We start from the raw sequence: 22240 nt of genomic DNA, 5'->3' as shown, positions 1-22240 counted from the left end.
CAGCTCCTGGTAGTGGGGGCAGTGGACAGGCCATGCCCTCGACCAGCTGACAACACTGCTCGCCTTGAGGTAGGTCTGGCGGAGTTCTTTTACTTTGATGCGGACATTGCTGCCAGTGCGGTGGGGGTGGCCTCGGGCCGCGAGGCTGCTGGCCAGCCAGTCAAAGGCCTCTGCGTTCCTCTGCTGAGTGCCAGTTTGCCAAAGGACCTCCTCCTCCTCCCACAGAGTGAGGAGGTCCTTCACCTCTTCCTCAGTCCATGAGGGTCCCCTCCTAGCACGGCCTTTGCCTAGGTGCTGAGTCCCCTCACACTCCTCATTCAAGGGCCCCGGAGGGGCAGGGAGGTCCTGGCATACTGCCATGGTGGCCAGCGGTGTGGAGGTGGGCTGGTGCTTCGAGCAGGGACAGTCCGAGTGGGAGCTCATGCGGCCCCTGCTTGTGGCATGGTCTCAGCTTCCTATCTGTGGTTGCCAGGGAGCTGCTTCCTTTAAGGCAGCAGGCAGGGACCATAAAGCCTCCTCCAGTGGGGGCCACCTCCTTGGTGGACTCCTTACTTCAAAGTAAGCCACTACTCTATTCCTAAGAATGGAGTAGTGACTTTGAAGTTATCTTTGAAGTAAGGGAAACTGTGCGTAGACTGTCTGCATGCTACTTCAAAGTAGCAGCTTACTTTGAAGTAAGTTTGTCTTGTAGACACAGCCTGTGAGTTAGATCCTAGGGTAAATTAAATTCATGTTGCATTAATAAAATGGGAGCATCTGTGAGGGGCATCAACTTGGGGGACTTATTCCAGAGTGTAAACTTAAGCAACTTTATCCCATCCTGAGTTCAGTCTAATTAAAATTCCAATTCTCATTTGATTTCTGATTCTGCCATATTTAGGTCCTGAAACAGGTAAGGTTTTCAGCTTGCGATAAGTTACTGTCCTGAATAGGAATACTTTCTTGAAATCAGAGATTTTACACAAAAATTAAAGAGATTATTGATCATGATTAAATTACCACTCACCATGAAGAATGACAATAGAACCAGGCTCCTGGCAAAATTTATTCATATTTGCTGGATAATCACTTTTAACCAGCAATTATTTCACCATATTTCAGCTTGCCTCATCTTCCCAGCTCAGATGCAAAAATCTTTTCTTAAAATATGACACTCAACATTTATTAACTGAGTATCTGAAATCTGTAATCTTAACACACTCTCATAAAACTACTAGTAGCTTAACTGCACAACATAAGCTGCACATTAGCACAGTCTAGTGATCAGAACCAACTGCTACAATGAGTAACAAAATTATTCATCACTCCTATAAACAGTATGACTGCAGAATCCAGTGGACATTTTTCCTTCAGTCACATCTTCTGCAACATCTGGTTATTTTCTGCTGAAAATCCAACACACTACATTTTTCTCATTTGTCTCAAAAGATTAAACTCCTATATACTTTTGTCAAATATTGATCCGACTCCCTGCTTGGAAAGCACTCTAAAGTATCAAAAGAAATAAAATTCTTTACTGTCATAATGCAGAAGGTCTGAGACTGGCGGTACAAGGAGGTATGATGCTTTAAAAAAATTAAGTTTTGAGAGATGCAGTGAAATAACCAGCCTACAGGATTTACTGAGAATTTTTATAAGATTATCAGCGTCCAACAGAAAAAGCTATTGACTCGTAGGAAAGCCTTTTCCTATAATCGGAAAAGCCACATGTGGACTCAGCAAGGTAAATTTGTTTGAACTTTTCAGAAGCGTAGTTTTAGAAAGTTCTAACATACTTTTCTCTAAATCCTAATGAATAAACAGAAGAAAAAGAGTGAATAAGAGAAATGCTGAATTGCTATAACCTTTCTGGAAGCTGTTCAAGTTTTGACTGAAAGGCCATTTCCAGGAGAGAGAGTTCACAACATGAAAGGCTGATTACAATCAGTACCCTTGGCTGACAGATACAAAAAAAATGTAGGAGGTAAGAATGTGAATTTACCCTCATCACTGAGGTGGCTGCTCTAGATCAGAATGGTGTACAATAGGGGAGGGGAATCTTTTTCAGCTCAGGGGCCACAGACCCATATATAAATAAGTCACGGGGCATACAAGCAAGAAGAAAAAAAAAAACCAGCCCCACTCATGTGGTCCCCTAATGTAGGGGGCACAGCTATGAGGTCTGGGTGGGAGGGAGGGTACAGGAGCAGGCTGGGGACAGGTAATCTGGGCCAGAGTGGGGTGCATGAGTGGGCTGAGAGTGGGGGAGTCTACGTGGGAGGGGGTACAGGAGCAGACTGCAAGTGGAGGATATGAGCGAGGCATTGCAGGAAAAAGCTGGGGGTATAGGTCTAGGTGGGAGGAAGGGTGCAGGAGAGTTTGGGGTGTGGGGTCTGAAAGGGAGGGGTCAGGAGCAAGGCATAGCTCATGGTCTGGATCCGGTGCTGCCTTGCCTGTTCTGGCCTGCTAGACTTGAAGCTATGGAGGGAAGCCTCAAGCCCCAGGGTCTGGATCAAGAAAAGCTTGCAGGCCAAATGTAGACTGCAGGCAGGGGTCTCCCCCCCACAGTGTACAAAGTGCCTCATAACACAGACAGAAATCGGACTCTTGCTCCAAGGAATTTGCAACCCAATAGCACATTTTTATTTAAAAAAACAGACAATATAATTGGGGGAAAAATTCTTACACTATAGTCACGGTTTCTGGCAGGAACGTTTGTGATAGTTGTCATAGGTGGTACGGGCTACTGTACGTTGTGAGTAAAATGAGTTCTTTCACTAGCATCACTATCTTGAACACATTGGCTATGTCTACATGTACAAAAAACTTTAAAATCACCATGATAATGGCCAAATCAAAGAAAACTAATGAGGCGCTGAAACGAATATTCAGCATCTCATTAGCATGCTGCCAGCCGCGGCACTTTTAAAAGTGCCACGTTTCACTCGCATGCGACTTGTCTATATGGGGATCCTTTTCGAAAGGAACCTGCAAACATCAAAATCCCCTTATTCCTATCAGCTGACGTGTAGACGAGTCATGTGCGAGCGAAACACAGCACTGTCGAAGGGCTGCAGCCAATGGCATGTTAATAAGGATCTGAATACTCATTTCAATATTCCTCAGTATTCATTCAATATTCTTCAATTTGGTCACTAGCTTGGCCTTTTGAAGTTTTTCATAAGTGTAGACATGGCCATTAAGTCAGAAAAGCTTTGAGCTGGGGAAGTTACACAGCCCCATTCCAGAACTCTGAAGTCCCACTACAGAGAATTCCTGGAACATGAAATACTAGAGAAATTATATGTTCTCCTCATTAACTGTGCTTATATGGAAACCAGTGTCATGTGAGCACAATGTTCATCAAAATAATTCCAAAATTTCTGGTTTTAATAGATTATGCTACCCATCAGAAGGTTATGGGGAAAGAAAGTCATACTAAAATTTCACCTTTTTTCCTGGTTCTGTGTATGTAACAACCAACACTACTCATCAATGTCACCAAATATGGAAGTGTAGGACTCAAAAGCTGTGTCTACACTTGCATTCCTCTTTCAAAAGAGGAATGCAAATGAGGGAAATCAGAAATGCAAATGAAGCACTTATTTACATATCATGCTTTATAATCTCTTTTCAAAAGAAAAAACCTGTGCAGACCAGGTTCTTTCAAAAATAAACTCCATTTTTGAAAGAACCCTTATTCCTAACTGTTTTTCAAGGAATAACGGGTCTTTTAAAAATGGGGTTTATTTTTAATAGAACCCCATCTACATTGCTTTCTTTCTTTCAAAAGAATCTTTCAAAAACATTATGCAAATGAAGCGTGAGACATCTAAATCAACGCTTTGTTTGCATTTCTGATTTCCCTCATTTGCATTCCTGCAAGTGTAGACAACTAATGAGGCAAACAGTCCAGGCCCTTGCACTTAAAGTGGGACTAAGTAACAACAAGACAATTCTTGATGGGTGTTTTGTCTGGCCTATTCTTAAAAAATATCTAACAGTAGGGATTCCACAACCTCCCTACACAATTTGTTCCAATGCTTAACTACCCTGACATGTTGTTTCGCCACACACACACACACCCCTCTTGCCCAGATTAAATAAGCTTAATGTGCTCAATGTCCTGATAGGTCATGGTTTTGAGAGCTTTAATCATGTTTGCTGCTCTTCTCTGGACTGTCTCTAGTTTATCCTCTTCTGTCCTTAAATGTGGTGCCCACGACTAGACTTGATACTCTAACTGAGGCCTTGAGGGCACAGACTAGAGTAGAAGAATCATTTCTGTGTCTTGCTTACAACACTGAGGATACATCCCAGAATTATGCTTGCCTTACCCTCCCACACACACACTCACACCTCACTGCCCCTAAACAGCACTATGTTGACTCATATTTAGCTTGTTAGTGAACTTTCTCAGTCAGCAGAGGTACTTGCCAGGACCCAGTTCTAGATGCTCTTCCAGCTTGAATGTTATCCCTGTGTCACTATTCTCTGGGAATGACTTTTCAACCAGTCATGGATCCATCTTACAATAGCTCTAACAAAGCCATAATTTACCTAGTTTGTTAATGAGAAAATCGTGCAAGACAGTATCAAAAGCCTTACTTATGATGCACCACATCTACTGCTTCCCACTATAAACAAGGCTTGTTACCCTGTCAAATCAACCTAACAGCTTTCTTTGACAGGACTTATTCTTAACAATCCAGACTGTTACTTATCTCATCTTCTAGGTGGCTGCAAAATGAATACTTAATTATTTTCTTCATTATCTTTTCAGGTACTAAAAATTAAGATGAATGTTCTATAGTTCCCTGGTTTGTCCTTATTTGCTTTGTAGAGTGGCCCTATATTTGTGTTCTTCCAGTCCTCTGGAATCTCTCATATCTTCTGTGATTTTCCAAAAACAACTGCTAATGGCTCAGATATTTCCTCATTAAGCTTCTTGAACATTTGAGAACGTATTTCACCAGGCCCTGTTATCTAAATAACTATAAAATTGTTCTTTGCCTATTTTAACCTCAGATCCTACCCCATTTCACTGGCATTCACTGTGTTAGGCATCCAATCACAACAAAAAACACATTTAGTGTTTTGAACATTTGCACTCTGTTAGAGTCTCTCGCCTCTAGTTGAGCAATGGATCTATCCAGACTTTTGTCTTCCTCTTGCTTTTAGTGTATCTGTAGAATGCCTTGGCCTTTCTAATTTTGTCCCTACGTTTGTTTCAGTTTTCTAACTATATTCATCCTTCATAATTTGACCTAATTTCCACTTTTTGTATGAGTCTTTTTTGAGGTTCAGATCATTTAAGATCTCCTAGTTAAATCAGGGTAGTTTCTCACCATACTTCCTGTCTTTCCAATGCAATGGTAGAGTTAATATTAAGGCAACAAGAACAGGCTCACTGAAAAACTGCCAATTCTCTCAGAAAGTTTTTCCCATTGCTTCCCATGGGATCTTACCTACCAAGTCCCCAAGTTTGCTGAATTTTGCTTTCCTGAAATCCATTGCCTTTATTCTGCTGTTTCCCTTCCTACCATTCCTTCGAATCATGAATTCTGCCATTCCACGACCACTTTCAACCAAGCTGCATAGAATCATAAAAATGTAGGACTGGAACAGATTACTGATCGATTATTCTCATTATCACAAGCAAGAAATTGCAAATTAAGCACTAGCCTCAATGGCAACCTAATTTTATTTCCTTATGGTGTTTTGAACTATTTCAGGACTGGACAGGGTCAGTGTTCACTCGAGTGCCAGTTTTAATATAAACATTTTCCAAAAAGAGTTCTGTCATTAAAATTCTTTCGTCAACGGTACATGAAAAATGTTCACTAAAGTCTGTAAGACTACTGTGCTAAACATAATAGGTACAGAGTTCATTTAATTTAAAAAAAGGATTATATATATTTTCTGTATTTCTTACTATATCTAGTCTGGAAAACTGAAATAAATCATGTCCAGAAGCAATCTGAAGTTTGACTAAGAAATATTACAGTTAAAACATCCACCAAGCTGAGAGTAAATGTAGTATAAAATAAGCTTCCAGACAAGAGTGGTATATCAAAAGAAAGCTTCTCAATCCAGGATAGACTGCAATAGCCCAAACACTTAAGTGAAACCATAAATTTAAACACTAAATTTGTGTCTCTAAAATTCAGAGATTAAATCCCTGTCTACAATATGGCTCATACAATATTTAACTGATTCTTTTCTTAAATAAAATTTAAACATGATTTATGCCAACACTATAATAGCAAACTACTTACACCTGGTCTACCCTTGCTAGTTAAAGACAATACTGTTATATATTGATATGGACAGCCTACTTCTCCATATTTTGATCAACCACACTTTAAAGGAAAAAGACAACTTCAGCCTGACGCTGTGAAATGTGCAACTTCTCACAGAGACGTTCACCGATCTATCCTCAGGTGAGTAGGCTGTTTCTCTCTAATGAACTCAGCTCCTATTTCTTAAAGGGGAAATAATCTTACTCATAGTTCAAAGTGCGACAGAGCTCCTCCTCTGGCCTGCTGGGTCCCATGCTCTTTGGTGGATTACTTGCCTCAAAAGCTCACAGAAGCCCTCAGATTAGACACCAGCTAAATGTTTTGGTGAGCTATTTTCATCACTGGCTAGCACAGGGAAAAGAGAGGGGACAAAACTCCTTAGTCTCTACTGCCCCTCCAAGGCTATGGCCACAACAGCCGCTCATTTTGAAAATTATTTCTAAATGAGGGGCGATTTCGAAATGAGGAGAGCAACTACACAGAAATCACACGTTTCGAAATTAAAAGGCGTTCATTTTGAAATCGTTATTCCACTCCCATGTTGGGAATAACGCCTCCCTGCAATGTTCATTTCAAAATTAAATGTGTGTAGCCGCTCCCTGCCTGCCATTTCAAAATGTAAAGTCCTCCACAGAGCCAGCTCCTCCCACCAGCAGCCAGAGCTCTGTGGCTGTCAGCTATGGGTGCCTTAAAGCTGCAGAGACGCAGAAACCCTGAGCAGGAAGCTGAGAGTGTACTGGCAGATGTAGGAGCATGAGGTGGCCAGACGACACTCCCAAACACCCCCAGAAAGTGACACCCCTCCGTGGCCGGATGGATGGCTAGCAGCCAAGACCCCCAGAATCCCCATGAAGACAAAGGGTCCGGGCAGCCCCCAAAGAGGAGGGGAACCCTCTGGCTAGAAGCTGAAGTCGGGGACGTGGTGGCTGTCTGGGGAAATGAGGACATCCTCCTCAGGATGGAGGGATGGAAGAGAAATGAGGACACCTTCACCTGCCTCACCAGCAACCTGGCCGCAAGGGGCCGCCCCCTCCAAACCCCCGACCAGGTCTGCTTCAAAGTGACAGCTGCAGCAAGGCTATGCCCAAGCAAGGGGCTCAGCCAGGCAGTCAGGGGCAGAGCTGGCCACCTGCCCCTACTTCAGGGAGCCCCACCAGCTGCTGGGACCTAGGGAGGCTGCACCACCAGAGGACGACACCCCGGACACAGCGGAGGCAGGGGGGCATGGCGAAGAGCCCCAGCCAGGACCCTCAATGGCCCCCATGACTGCAGGCCCCGAAGTACCTGCTGGCACTGGGACAACAGCAGCAGGAGCGAGGGACTGCTGTGCATTGTTAAGCCCTCCGAGGACCTTAGCCAGGCTACCTCCACCCGGGCCTCCCCAAATCACCCGAGGAACCCTCAGGTAGGGCCAGGTGTGGGGTGCCTCAGTCATGGGGGGGGCGGTCCCCAGGCTCGTATTGGCTGCGTCAGAAACACATCCATGGGCCAGGGACCCGGGGATGGTCGTCATCGCTGCTGGAGGGGTGGGAGGAGGGGTGGCACATGGGGCCCTGGGCTGCCATGAGGGTCAGAAGCCTGGGAGGGCTGGGGCAGCCACTCTAATGGCCCTGCATTGACGGACCCCACAGAAGACAGGCCATCCCAGAGCCCCTCACCACAAACAGGGTGGGATGACGGTGGGGACAAGGCTCCTGGCCCACAGTACCCAGGCTCATGACTGACAAGGCACCACCTTCTTCCCTTATGTCTTCACAGCCTCAGCATCTGCCAGCCACCCCAGCCCCCTGGATGTGCCCGGGAGCCCTGCAGCAGCAGAGGAGGGCGAGGCAGCAATGCCTCCCTGGACCAGGCGCCGTGGTAGGAGGAGCTGCTGCCGCAGTTGGGTGGATGATCTGGCGGCAGCCGACATGGCTGCATGGCGGGAGCAGAACCGCTTGCTGCGGGAATGGCTCTCCATGGAGCAGGTGGCCTGGGACTGACACCCTGACCCAAGCCGTCACCAACCGCCCGGCCCAGCCGCCCACCCCATGGATGGCCTTTCCCACAGCACCCACCACAGCCCCAGGCCACCCTTCCTCCCTGGTCCCCTCCTCGTCCCTGCCCCCCCCCCCCCACCGCCACACCCTTACAGCTCTGCTCCCGGCCAACATGACCCCAGCCAATCAGCAGGAGCTGGCGCGCGGGCTGTGGCCAGGCAAGCCCTGCCTGTCTGTGGCTCCCTTCGCTCCTCGCCATGAGTCTGAGCCCCTAGATACCCCGGTCCAGCCCTACCTCCCCGTTCCACCTGCCCCATCCCAACCCCGCCGTGGTCCCTGGACCCGGGGCAGTCACAGCTCCAGGGGCCGGTGTGACTCCCAGCCAGCCACTCCAATGGAGGATTGAGGCCCCCCACCTCCCCCATGTAAATAGTTCACCCCCGCCCCCACCGTAAAAATCACACGTTCTTTGTGTTCCAAAAATAGCAGCTGAATTTATTTAACGGTGATGTGTGTCCTGCCTTAGGTGGGAATGGCAAGGGGGGTGCTGGTGGGGCAGCAGTGAGAACAGGGAGGGCCGGGGGGAGTTGCATGGAGTGAGCCGGGCCAGGTCACGGGTGCCCCCAGGCAAAGGCCTCCCGGAGGGATTCCCGCACGTGCACCCCGTCCTGGTGCACCTGGCGACATGTGACCACATCTGGCTGCTCACAGTGCGGCACGGCCTCGGTTGCCCACTGTGCCACAAAGAGTTCCTGCTTGCTCTCCACGAGGTTGTGGAGTTCACAGCAGGCACCCACGACTGTGGGCATGCTGGGCAGGCCTACCTCCAGGCACATCAGGAAGCACCTGACACTTGCCTTCAGATGGCCAAATGCCCGCTCCATGATGTTCCTGGCCTGGTTGAGGGGGGCATTGAAGAGGTCCTGGCTCTCACTGGTGTGTCCCACGTAGGGGCGCATTAGCCAGGGCTGGAGTGGGTAAGCAGCATCTGCGACGATGCACAGGGGCACGGTCACGTCCCCCACTAGCAGCTCCCTTGGGGGTATGTAGGTGCCCTCTGCCATCCTGCAGCCGAGCCACGAGTTCCACAGAACGCGGGCATCGTGGGCCCTGCCCAGCCAGCCCACACAGATGTCCGTGAAACATCCTCAGGCATCCACGAGGGCCTGGAGGATGACGGCGTGGTAGCCCTTTCGGTCGACATACCTTCCCTGGCTGTGTGGTGGGACCCAGATGGCGATGTGGGGGCTGTCCAATGCACCGATGAAGTTGGAGAATCCCAGCTGTTACAAGCTGGTCATTGCAGCATCCACGTCTCCAAGGCAGATCAGGTGGCGCAGGAGGATCCTGTTGATGGCTGCAACAACCTATGGGGCAGAGGGCACAGGCGCCCATGAGTGTGTGGTAACATATGGGGGACCCCCTCCGCAGGGCCCCACTCCTTGGGAACCCCCTCCCCAGGAACCCACCATGGGTGTGTGGCCCCAGGTGCCTTACCTCAAGGAGGGCGACCCCGATGGTGGCCTTCCCCACCTCAAATTGGTGGCCAACCGAGCGGTTGCTGTCCAGGGTGGCCAGCTTTCACAGGGCAATGGCTACTCGTTTCTCCAGGGGGAGCATGGGCTGCATGCAGGTGTCCTGCTAGCGAAGAGCTGGTGCCAGCCAACGGCACAGCCCCATGAATGTGGCCCAAGTCATTCGGAAGTTGCAGAGCCACTGGTCGTCATCCCACTCTCCGAGAACGATGTCGTCCCACCATTCCCCACTGGTGGGGTACTGCCAGAGGTGACGACAGGACTGGAACAGGAGGTACTCCGGATGCACCGTGGGGGGAGCCTGCAGGAGGCTGGCCACGTGTCAGGCTGCACATAGCCTCATATGGCATGCTGTCAGGATGGCCATCAGGCTGACCATGATGTCCAAGGTGTCCCCGTCAGTGAACTGCTGAAGGTCCACTGCAGGCAGTGGTGTGGTGGCTAACCAAGGCTCTGCCGAGTGCTGTGCTGGAGGTCGCGTGCTGCAAACAGCCAGGGTCCTCAGCATGTGCGTGGGGTCCTTTAAGGGGTCAGCTGGCCCTTGCTCCAGGAAAGGCTTGCTGGCCATTCAACCCTGCCCTTGCCATTTCCTGCCCTGTTATTTCGAAATGAAGCTGCGGCTGCGTAGCTGCTTCATTTCAAAATGACTGGGAGTCTTTTCGGCATTGCGGATTGCAACTTTGATCCGTGTTTTCTGTGTAGTCACTTCCATAGTGCTTATTTCGAAGTGATGAATAGGGATAAGCCCTTTTGATGTCACTCCCTAGTGTGGCCACAGCCCAAGTGATTCATGCAAGACGAATCCTTCCACCAGATCAGTCCTTCACCCATCCTGTATAGAGGTTGGGGAGGAATGGGGAGAGCCCAGGCCCAGCCTCTGCCCTGGGCTACAGCCCAGGGATCCTGTGATACCAAATGCCAACAATATCTCAAGTTGAATTGGCCTAATTGTTTCTAGAAGGTTCATTATGGTTCTACGTCAGCCCTTCCTAGCTTATTCTGGGAACAGGGACTTATTCAGTCTAGGCCTAACATATCTCCCCTCCACCATTCTTCTGTAGCCCCTGGCCTGACTTTGTCACATTCCACGCAACGTGCGACTACTACTCTGAAGACACAAAATGACACTGAAGAGGTTTATTCATTTTGTTTCAATAACTTTATGACCAAACACATTCAGTTCACAAGTTTGGGTTTTTTTTTGTTTTTTTTTTTAATAACTCTAAAGCTTTGGAAACTTGTCTTGGGGCCTAAAATACAAGCTGCTTCTTTCCTCTTAATATCTTTAACAAAGGTTTTGGGAATCAAATTTCTTTCTTCATTTATATTTTGTAACTTCATCTTCACATATGAACCCAGTGAAGGTGTATGTTCATTTACAGAATTTATTTAAAGACCAAGACAGATGGGATATTGTGTGTGGCAGTCAACAATAAAAGTTTTATATACTATAATTATGAACTACAGAATGCCCATCCCAAGCTGTATATGAAAGCTGTACTTCCATAATCCATAGCTTCAAAGGTGACGCTGCTTAACCAACATTAATTACAAAATTTAAGTAGGATCATTTGCTCTGGCAGTTGAACCAGATGGACTTAATGGCCTAAACTATCAAGAGCAACTGGTGATTTTTGCATTCCCAAAAGAGTGCTTTAAAGGAGTCTGATTCTCAAGGCCACTCAGGAGCTTTATTTAAAAAAAAAATGCCTTTTGAGATATTACATTAGGCATCCAAAAACCAAGGTATAAAAAAAAAAAAATCACTAGTTACTCTTGAAAGCTTAAGCCAACATAACCTCATCATTTTTACATGTAGTAAATGAGGACAAATTACCTCAAGAACAGCTCAAAATGCTTCACCAAAACTTTTAGATTTTTGTCAGGAAAGCACATCTTCCCCAGTATTTCAGGAAGTTTAACTGTGAATAAACAAAGAAAAAGAAAAATACTTAGTTTGCAATTCAAACAGTTTAATTGTTTTTTACCCAATATTTGATTTAATATTTATCGAGCTCTGAGGAATATAAAAATTTTTCACCTAGCAGCTTCTCTTCTCTCTGAAAAGTATTTATAATCACCACCACACAAACCTTTATGTCCATTAGAAATACAATGAGGAAGTTAATACAGTTACTTCTGTTTCTTGACATACCTGGAAATATAGCTATAGTTTAACAATTAACTGCTACAGAGCCTGCAAAGTGAGCTCAGAACTCTGGTGGTTTCAGCACCCAACAGGTGGATTTTAAATGACAACAAAAAGAACTATTTTTTGAACGTATTTAAAATCTAATGCATGTTCTCCTAAATGTTTTACTGAAACTATATAACTGCGTAAAGTATAACAAGTTTTATAAAAATGTCTGTTCTGTAAATGCTAAATTATAAGCCAAAGGTATTGGATAGTAGGAAGCCTGAAGACACTGGTTCAAAAAAGTTAAAAAGGGAATGCAAAAACAGGAAATGTACAACAATCATACACAGATTGGCTGTGTCTACACTAGCACAAATCTTCAAAATGACTGTGCAAATACCCATTTTGAAGATTACTAACGTGGCGCTCAAAACACAGTCAGCGCCTCATAAGCATGCCGCCTGCCACAGCTCTTCGAAATTGCTGCATTTCGCTCCCGCAGGGCTCATCCAGTCAGGGGTCCTTCTCAAAAGGACCCCAGGAACTTTGAAATCCCCTTATTCCTATCAGCAGAAATCCCCTATCCCCAACAATCAGCAGACAGAAATAAGGGGATTTCAAAGTTCCCAGGGTCTTTTCAAAAAGGATCCCCAACTGGACGAGCCATGCGGGAGCGAAACACGGCAATTTCAAAGAGTCGCAGCCAGCAGCATGCTAATGAGGTGCTGAATATGCATTTCAGTGCCTGATTAGTAATCTTTGAAAAGGGCATTTGCACAGCCATTTCAAAGATTTGTGCTAGTGTGTACACAGCCAATCTGTGTATGATTGTTGTACATTTCCCGTTTTTGCATTCCCTTTTTAACTTTTTTAAACTAGTGTCTTCAGGCTTCCTACTATCCAATACCTGTGGCTTATAACTTAAAACTATTGAATCCCACGTGCATTTACAGAACAGACATTTTTATAAAACTTGTTATACTTTACAAAGTTATATAGTTTCCGTAAAACATTTAGGAGAAAATGCATTAGATTTTAAATACTCAGCAGATGGGAATAAGGGGATTTCCAAGTTCCCGGAGTCCTTTTGGAAAGGACGCCCATCTGGATGAGCCACACAGGAGCAAAACGCAGCAATTTTGAAGAGCCACAGCTGGCCGCATGCTAATGAGGCGCTGAATATGCATTTCAGCTCCTCATTAGTAATCTCCTAAATGGGCACTTGCACAGCCATTTCAAAGATTTGTGCTAGTGTAAATGTAGCCATTGCGTTTAATAAAATATGGGTTATGTCTTACCAAACATCCGCAGCAAATGCTGAGATCCATAGATGTAAGAGGGAGGAGGTGGCTGATCACTTTGGGGATAGTTGTCTGGCATCAGTTTCCAAGATAATACCTAAACACAATATTCTGGTTAAAAAAATATCAGTGCTTGATCAAGAACAGTACAGCCGATAGCATGACTTAATTTACACAGAGATCAGGATTAGAGGACAATGAGATTTTTTTGAAAAATATTTTTTCTTGCCTTTCTCTTCTAACTTACTTTCTTGTTTGAAGTTAGAAAGGCTTTTTAACATTATATGCTTCACTGTACACACAACAATATTGGGATAATCCCACAGTCCATGTCTCCTAAACACAAAAGCACTCCTGACCGTCTTGTCAATTAACCTCTCTCACCAATGCCAGAACAGTTTTAGGAATGAACATCTTATTATGTAACTAGTGCTACTGAGTTAATAAAAGAAACACAAACACAGTTCTTTTCATCAGAACCTGGAAAAAGTACAGTATCTCCACTTTAACCAGTCACGCTAATTTCTCAAAATATTGTGCTTAAAAGGTTTTACTGTGTATACACACGTTTTTTAAAGCAACATCAATTTTTAAAGTACATTTTGGGAAGAGAAAAAGCCAACTTGACTACAGAATGAAAAAAGAAATCTTCAGGACGATAGGCAGACTGGAAAGTAAGAATACAAACAAATACATAATGAAACTACTATTTTACTCAATTATAGAAATGCTATTGTCCTGCTCTGCTAAAATGTTGCATTTTACAGGATCCTAATAATTCAACATGAGCTTCTGGCACCAATTGTAGAGATGACTCTTCAGCATCGTTATTACCTCATTCAATTCATTGTTTCTTCTACCTTCAAAGCCTGCAAATACTGTGCTGCCTTCTTTGCTAGGAGTCAGAGTGATAGGTGATGATGACCCACTATGGACTGGTGTCTCTTAAAAATGTAAACAGAAAAATACTTTAGACAATGACCTATTATTTCATTCAGATATAAAGGTCAGTTTCTCATGCAGTTATTAAAAGAGTCAAAGTCCACTGTTAGTTTAATATTTTAAGCATAGGGACAGGTATCCAGAGAGCCCGTCACATCAAATCTGCCCACAAAAAACAAAATGAACAACAAGACAAAGCACCCATTTCCCTCATCAGTTCTGACTAGCATCATTACTTAAGTCTGCACCTTTTGTGTAAAGTTATCAAGTGAGATGAGGTGCCACGCCCAGTCCAATCCTCCAAAGCCCTCCCATTGGCTTTTTAGTCTTCAGCCCTGAAACATTCTTGCAACATTTGAAAAGACACTCTTTGCTAGAAAAACAAATTTCTTTGTAAAACTCATATTGGAAAATTGTGAAAGCAATATGTTCAGATAAATTTCTACATCTAATTTGTTCAGGTTTACCAGTACCTTTTAAACAGACAGCATTGCAAACTCAATCGAGATGTTAAAATCCAGATATTTTCTTTCTGGTTCATATATTATCATTGGTAAAGACAACAGGTTTTGCACAGCTACTGCTACCACGAGAACTATTAATAAATCTGGTCACGTAAGAACCAGAAAAACGTCCCGTTCACTCCCTGCAGCTGTGTTGCTTCACCTGGTATAAAAATAAAGTTTGCCTATATGACTGAACATACACAAGAACTCTGCAGATTGGTTGTTTTAAACACTCTCACCCTCTCTTTCACTTGGTGTGTCTACACTTGCATTCCTCTTCCGAAAGAGGTATGCAAATGAGGGGAAAATAAAAATGCAAATGAGGTGCATATTTGGCACCTCACTTCTATATCCTTCTTTCAAAAGAAGAAAACCAGTGTAAACACTGTTCTTTCGAAAGCAATCCCCCATCTTCCAAAGAACTAGTCTGAGAATGTGGGAGGAAAAAGAGTTACATACCAATACTTGCCCAACGTTTGTGTTTTGGCTGGCTGGCTGTAGGAGAGAAGTGCTCTGAGGCTTTGGGCCTGTAACAGGCAGTCACAATGGCTGTGTGCCCAGCAGATGGGAGGCGGGAGGCCAATAGGATTTTTCCATAGGACACTCCAGATGAATAGTTTTACAATGATTTATTTGAAGTAGTTGGATTCAAAATTGGTTGCCTGACTTTCACGTGCTGCTCAACAGCTCGGCAAGAAAGGCTATAGGTTTTCAGTTGAGCTTTCTGATGGTTGAGAACACAATAACAGCTCTCTTTAGCTTAAGTCTGCACAAATTGTTTCGTTCACGTCCACAAACGTGTAACTGTTCTGCTCCTGTAATTCATTTAATTCAGACATTTGTGTGTGAGTTGATCATCTGGAAAAATAACATTGTAAATGGATTCCATGTTGAGGTCCATCTCAAAGCAAAAATCAGGGAACAGGGTCGCAAAGCCATAGTTTTTCAGAGTGGGTGCATCTACATTTGCATTACTTTTTTTGCAAAAGAGGGAAAATTAAAATGCAAATGAGGTGCATATCCTTATTTCAAAAGAGTTTCTTTTAAAAGAAGAAAACCAGCGTAGACACTGCTCTTTCGATAAAATTTTTTTCTACCAACTCAATTTACAGTTCCCATTTCTGACCACAAGCATCACAGATATATTTTAAAATTTTTAAAGAGGAGGCTGGGAGGGACAACAATAAGTCAAGATCCTTCCACTGGGCAATGGATGCTGAATATGTGGGAAACAGTAGTAGTTTCAGACCAGAAACTATTCTGTGGATAAAGTAGTTATAGTAGAACACATATAACTTGGCACCCTGGAAACAGCTGGCTAAAAAATGTTCCAATACTATAGTGGTTTGCCCCTCAAATGGAACATCCTGCCCAGCTCTTCTCCCTTCACTCCCTATACAGTCACCTCTTCACCAACACAGAATGCTGCTGCATCTCTTGTCATGTGTCATAGCTGCAGTCTGTGTGTGGTTGCAGGCCATTTACCTACCACTCAGAGTTCTCTCATTTAACTAGCTCCCCATTTTCCCATAATCTCATTTCACTACTGGTCATCCTACCTACTTCCAAGTCTTTCCCAATTCTCACAAATACCATCCTCTGCTCAGTTTATTACTTGCTTAAAACTCCCCAATTCTCTCCCACCTATGGCCTTCCACTTTAGCTAGGTCTACACCAGAGGGTTTTGTAGGTAAAACTGCAAATTTTTTTCTGCAAAACAGCCGAAGGTCCAGATTCCCAAGGGCCTTCTGCCAACAGTAAGTCATCAGAACGCAGCATTTTTGTCTACAGCTGTACACCACTCCACACAAGGAATAATGCCTCTGTTGCAGAAAGCCCGTCTGGACATTCCAGGGGGCCCTCTGCCAACAGACAGGGCTTCTGGGACACCAGGCAGCCCTGCCTGTTGTGCTTCTGGTTGGCTGTTTTGCTGATAGAGCAGCTGGGCAGTCTGGCTGCGCTCTGTCAGAGTGGATTGCTCTTCTGATCTGCTTGGCAGTTTGGTCGCGATTTCCAACAGAAGTTTTACTGGAAGAGATCTTCTGACAAAAACTTCTGTTTCAAATAGGCTATGTCTGGAGCTCTAGACTAGAGCTAAGTGTATAAAAAATCAGAGGCAAGAGGTTACTATGACAATACAGAATCCAACGTATTTGTTCTGCAGCCCACAGAGGTGATGTGATACCATAAAACTGCAACCTACTCTTTTCCAGATGCAGAAAGAGTTTGGGCATTGAAGCAGGCGTATCTACATGTCGTCTTTTAGGTTGTGGAGATGCACTACTTTCTGACAACCTGTCACAATTTGAGGTATGACGGGTAGAACGCCTCAGAGACTGTAATGCTTCAGGCTCAGCTTTTCGCCTCTTGGGTGTTGCTGGCTCTCCTGTTGTGGGCTGACTGTCTGTGGATTGAGGAGTCGGTGGATTAAGCAGAGGTGGACTTGGGGATAACTCCTCCTGATTTCTAGAACAAAAATGAACAGCTTTATCTAAATATCATCTAAATAATTATCTGAAGTAGGGTTAAAGTCTCCCTTTGAAAAATAGGGGGACACTGTGGTTTGCTATTTAAAAAACTGCATTCCTTGTATATAAGCATTTATTTGTCAAATGGTCAAGCACTTTGCAGCAATTAAACTGAAATCTAAATCGTAATCTGTTCCCAAGATTTCAGTTTCATTCATAGCACTTAATTCTGGCCTAATTTCTTTCCAAGCTTCAATTACCCTTCTGGTTGCAACAAAAAATCCAAACCAGGACAAAAGCCAACAAAAACAATTATTGAAAGAGTTCAAGATTTTAGAAAAGCAATTTTGAAATGCAAAAGCAACATGCTATTATCAGCACACTATTTTAAAACATGTTTCACTGAGTTGGACAAAAAGTGTTTGCTGCCTCATGAAGGCAGTGACACAGTTCACAGTTTATCCAATTTACCTGTTAGTGGTTGCTGAATTTTCTTTGATTGGAAGAAAGAATTTGGATGAAGTCACCTTCTTAAACTGTGCTTGCTCGTAGGGATACAGCAAGATCAAAGGAAGAATGAAGTCAAAGGTTATCCTCAGTCCATCCACCATTTCTTTACATAACTCTACACTAGAGAGAGAAAGTTGAAAAAGCAGGAGAGGAGGATTCAGTTCTATGTTATGCAGTTCAAAACAGTGTATTATTAAGATTTTATGATGTAATTATGGGAAATCCTCTTTAAAAACAGATTGGCAAGAAACTCAAGCAGCATACATGCCAAAATTCAATCCATTTTGTCACAAAGGTAAAAAGTGACACCTGACTTCTAAAGTTTAAAACCAACATTTGGTGCAAATAAATTAAACAAACTGAATTCAGTCAGCATTTCCTGAAACAGAGCACAGTGGCTACGTCTACACGTGCAGCCAACATCGAAATAATCTATTTCGATGAATAACGTCTACACGTCCTCCAGGGCCGGCAACGTCGATGTTCAACTTCGACGTTGCTCAGCCCAACATCGAAATAGGCGCAGCGAGGGAACGTCTACACGTCAAAGTAGCACACATCGAAATAGGGATGCCAGGCACAGCTGCAGACAGGGTCACAGGGCGGACTCAACAGCCAGCCGCTCCCTTAAAGGGCCCCTCCCAGACACAGTTGCACTAAACAACACAAGATCCACAGAGCTGACAACTGGTTGCAGACCCTGTGCCTGCAGCATAGATCCCCAGCTGCCGCAGCAGCAGCCAGAAGCCCTGGGCTAAGGGCTGCTGCCCACGGTGACCACAGAGCCCCGCAGGGGCTGGAGAGAGAGCATCTCTCAACCCCCCAGCTGATGGCCGCCATGGAGGACCCAGCAATTTCGACGTTGTGGGACGCGGATCGTCTACACGGTCCCTACTTCGACGTTGAACGTCGAAGTAGGGCGCTATTCCTATCTCCTCATGAGGTTAGCGACTTCGACGTCTCGCCGCCTAACGTTGAAGTTAACTTCGAAATAGCGCCCGACGCGTGTAGACACGACGGGCGCTATTTCGAAGTTGGTGCCGCTACTTCGAAGTAGCGCGCACGTGTAGACGCAGCTAGTGCCACCAGCAAGGACTCTACCTCATAATTTATACACCATATATGAGCTGAGAGGTAGGCTGACTGTTCTCACAGAAGTCAATGGGAATTTTATCATTGACCTCAATAAGAATTATGGCAGCAGTTAGTCTTTTTGAAAATCCCACTCAATTTAAAGATGATGGTTTGTGACTAAGCAGAACAGTAAACAAAATAACTCCATTTACATGTTTGCCAGATGGGGGAAAAAAATCTACCTCGTAATTACTTTTAACATTCCTGGTGCAAATTACCTCTATAGTCTGTACAATATGGTGTTTGTTTTATAAAACCCCGCCATAGAAAAAAGATTCATGGTTTTTTTACCTCTGCTTAAAAATAAAAAAAAATCTTCAATAAGTAATTACAGAATCATGTTGATTGAGTGGCCAGGGAAATCAGATTTAAACTATTTTAGTATTTTAGAAGCTCTCATAAAAATGAAATCAAAAGAACAAAGGGTGTATTTCATACACTGTCATGAATAAACACAATGTTTTACAGGTATTGATAAAGGCAATGCAATTGCTGAAATGAAGTAACAAACTAACTGCCCCATCTTGCAAGACTTACAAGCTTAATAGGGCACACTGTGAACAGTCCCATTACTAGGGCCTAAATTGGGAGGACTAACCCTATTGAGGTTAAAATAAGTTCAAAGAGGGAACATGACGAAAACCCACATATAAACAATAGGGCTGTGTCTACACGTGCCCCAAACTTCGAAATGGCCATGCAAATGGCCATTTCGAAGTTTACTAATGAAGCGCTGAAATGCATATTCAGCGCTTCATTAGCATGCGGGCGGCAGCCGCGCTTCGAAATTGACGCTCCTTGCCGCCGCACGGCGCGTCCAGACGGGGCTCCTTTTCGAAAGGATGCTGCCTACTTCGAAGTCCCCTTATTCCCATGAGCTCATGGGAATAAGGGGACTTCGAAGTAGGCGGGGTCCTTTCGAAAAGGAGCCCCGTCTGGACGCGCCGGGTAGCGGCAAGGAGCGTCAATTTCGAAGCGCGGCTGCTGCCCGCATGCTAATGAAGCGCTGAATATGCATTTCAGCGCTTCATTAGTAAACTTAAGTTTGGGGCACGTGTAGACACAGCCTAGAGGATTAGCTATGGGGGGAACATAGAACACTATGCTAAGGTCACAGAAGCAATGAGAGGGAAATCAGTGTGGGAATCTGCCCAGCATGTAGAGATGAATGCAAGTCGTACCAGAAGAAAACAGGAAGAACAGAAAGTACCACTTCATAAGTTCAATTATGACTTAAGTGGCACCACAGAAACTTGATGAGTAAGTCTCATGACTGTAGTATTTGTATAGAGCAGCAGTTCTCAACCTTTTCAAGACGGGGACCCATTTTGACAATTCAGGAAGACTCTGTGACGTGAGTCAATTCAAAAATGGGGGGGAGGGGAGAGAATGAACCTCTCTGCCGCCTGGCTTAAACCCCTCGGCCTCAAATGCCCCCCAGCTCGCCAGCTTAAACCCCTCTCAGCCCCTTCCACCCCTTGACTGCAGGCCTAAATCTCTCTCACCTAGGGTTGCCAAATTTTCAGAAAACTTATGTTGGACAGACAGCCACACCCACAGGATCCCCAGCCAGGGCTGCCTATTCCACATAAGACTTCCAAAAACTGGGGCAGGTAACCTGGCAGCCCTGCAGCTGGGAACTAGCTGGGGCACAGTGGAAGCTGGCCGGGGTGCAAAGGCCTGACAGGCTTTCAGCTTCCTCTACCCCCCCGTTCACAGGCTTAAACCTGTTTTAGCCACCCTGGCCTCCCTGTATACCTCACAGGGGAGTTCCAAGCTGCTGCTGCTGACCTCTACTGCTCCTTCATTGCGTCGCCTCCTTTGCCTGGCTCCCGCCAGCCCTCCTACTCCCTTATCCCACCTGCAGCAGGGCAGTTCCCTGCTCTGCAGGCTTAAATGGGACTCAATTTAATTGGTTTCCGGGTGGGATTCCTCCTGCCAGCTGTTAAACCAATTAAATTGAGTTCTGTTTCAGCACTGCAGGGCGGGGATCGGAAGCTGAGGAGGAGTCAAGTGGCTGCAAATGGCTCCTTAAAAGCTCGGCTGGGGATGCTTAGAAAATCTAATCGCAACCCCTGTTTGGGTCCCAACCCATAGGCTGGGAATCCCTGGTATAGAGGGTATAACTTGCTCAGAAAGACAGGGTAAAAACAGAGATGATGTTGCATTATACAAGAATATATATACACTTGTTCTGAGATCCAGAAGCCGGTCGGAAGCAGACTACTTAAGAGTTTCTGCATAAAGATAAAAGAGATAAAAAACAGTAATGACATCACAGTGGGGTCTACTACTAGCCATCAGATCAGGAAGCGACGGATGAGGCATTTCTAGAATAAAATAAAACATTCAAAATGCAAGGTTAGGTAGTATTGTGTGAATTAAAATACCTACTGGAAATGTAATATAGGAAAGCACAATATATCTAATAAATTTCTAGAATGCATTGGAAATGACTTTTTGTTCAAGGAGGTGGAGGATGTAACTAAGAGGATAGCCATTTCAGACTTAATTTTGACCAGTAGGCAGAAACTGATAGCAACTATGAAGGTGGAAGGCAAATCATGAAATCATAAACGTAAGGAAGAAAAGAAAAGCAGACTAAGGGCAATGGACTTTAAAATAATAGACTAAAACTCAGACAATTGGAAGGTAAGTTCCCACAGAAAGAAAATCCAAGGGAAAAGAAGAGTTCAGAAAAGCTGGCCGTTTCTCAAAGGCTATGTCTACACTACAGAATTTTGTCGACAAAATTCGCAGAGCGTCTACACACAATATGAGTTTTGTCAACTATCTGTCAACAAAATTCAGCACTTCTGTAGACAGCCTTCTGCCTCTCCGTGATGAGGAATAACTCCCTTGTTGACAATTTCTGCAAAAAAAGCCATGTAGACACTCCAGTGGGACCCTCTGTTGACAGACAGTGCTTCCAGTTCAGCAGGCAGCCCCGTTTGCTGAGTTTCCAGTTCGCTGTTCTGCTGTGAGAGTGGCAGTGCAGTCTGGCCACTCGCTGTTGACAGAGCAAATTGCTCCTTTGATCTGCTTTTGTGTGCAGACACGATTTGTCACCAGAAGATTTGCCAGAACGTCTTTTCTGACAGTCAACTTGTGTCAACAGATTGCTGTAGTGTAGACATAGCCAAGGAGATAATAGTAAAAGGCATAACTGCAAACTATCATGATGTTATGGGCAGATAGGAAAAATTGTAAGAGGCCAAGAGCCCTTTAATGACTTGAAAATTAAAAGGAATCCTACAAAAAGAGGAAGCATGGACTGAATACTATGGAGGAAGCACATGCGTGCATGAATAAAATCAAAAAAGCTAAGGCCCATAATGTAATTAGAAAAGTAATTAGAAAAGGTTAAATATATTAAGAGCAAAAGAAAGATGAAGGAAAGTGTAGGTCCTCTCTTTAGCAGGGACAGACAGCAAGTAACAGAGGGCA

At 44.7% G+C, this 22240-nt stretch overlaps 1 protein-coding gene across 1 annotated transcript in view; it reads right to left on the bottom strand.

Annotated features, from left to right (window-relative positions):
• The window catches only part of MSL3 (MSL complex subunit 3), a 52994-nt gene that overhangs the window by 11156 nt on the left and 19598 nt on the right, over nt 1–22240 (bottom strand). Inside the window, exons 8-12 of the mRNA XM_074992842.1 lie at nt 17621–17779; nt 16885–17147; nt 14068–14177; nt 13231–13330; nt 11633–11717 (exon numbers count right to left, since the gene is read on the bottom strand). Coding sequence (XP_074848943.1) covers nt 11633–11717; nt 13231–13330; nt 14068–14177; nt 16885–17147; nt 17621–17779 — 717 coding nt within the window. The remainder of the gene's footprint in view (nt 1–11632; nt 11718–13230; nt 13331–14067; nt 14178–16884; nt 17148–17620; nt 17780–22240) is intronic.

This window comes from Carettochelys insculpta, chromosome 1 (genome assembly GCF_033958435.1).
Source record: "Carettochelys insculpta isolate YL-2023 chromosome 1, ASM3395843v1, whole genome shotgun sequence".
NCBI lineage: Eukaryota > Metazoa > Chordata > Testudines > Carettochelyidae > Carettochelys > Carettochelys insculpta.
This window is presented reverse-complemented; position numbering and strand designations above follow the sequence as displayed.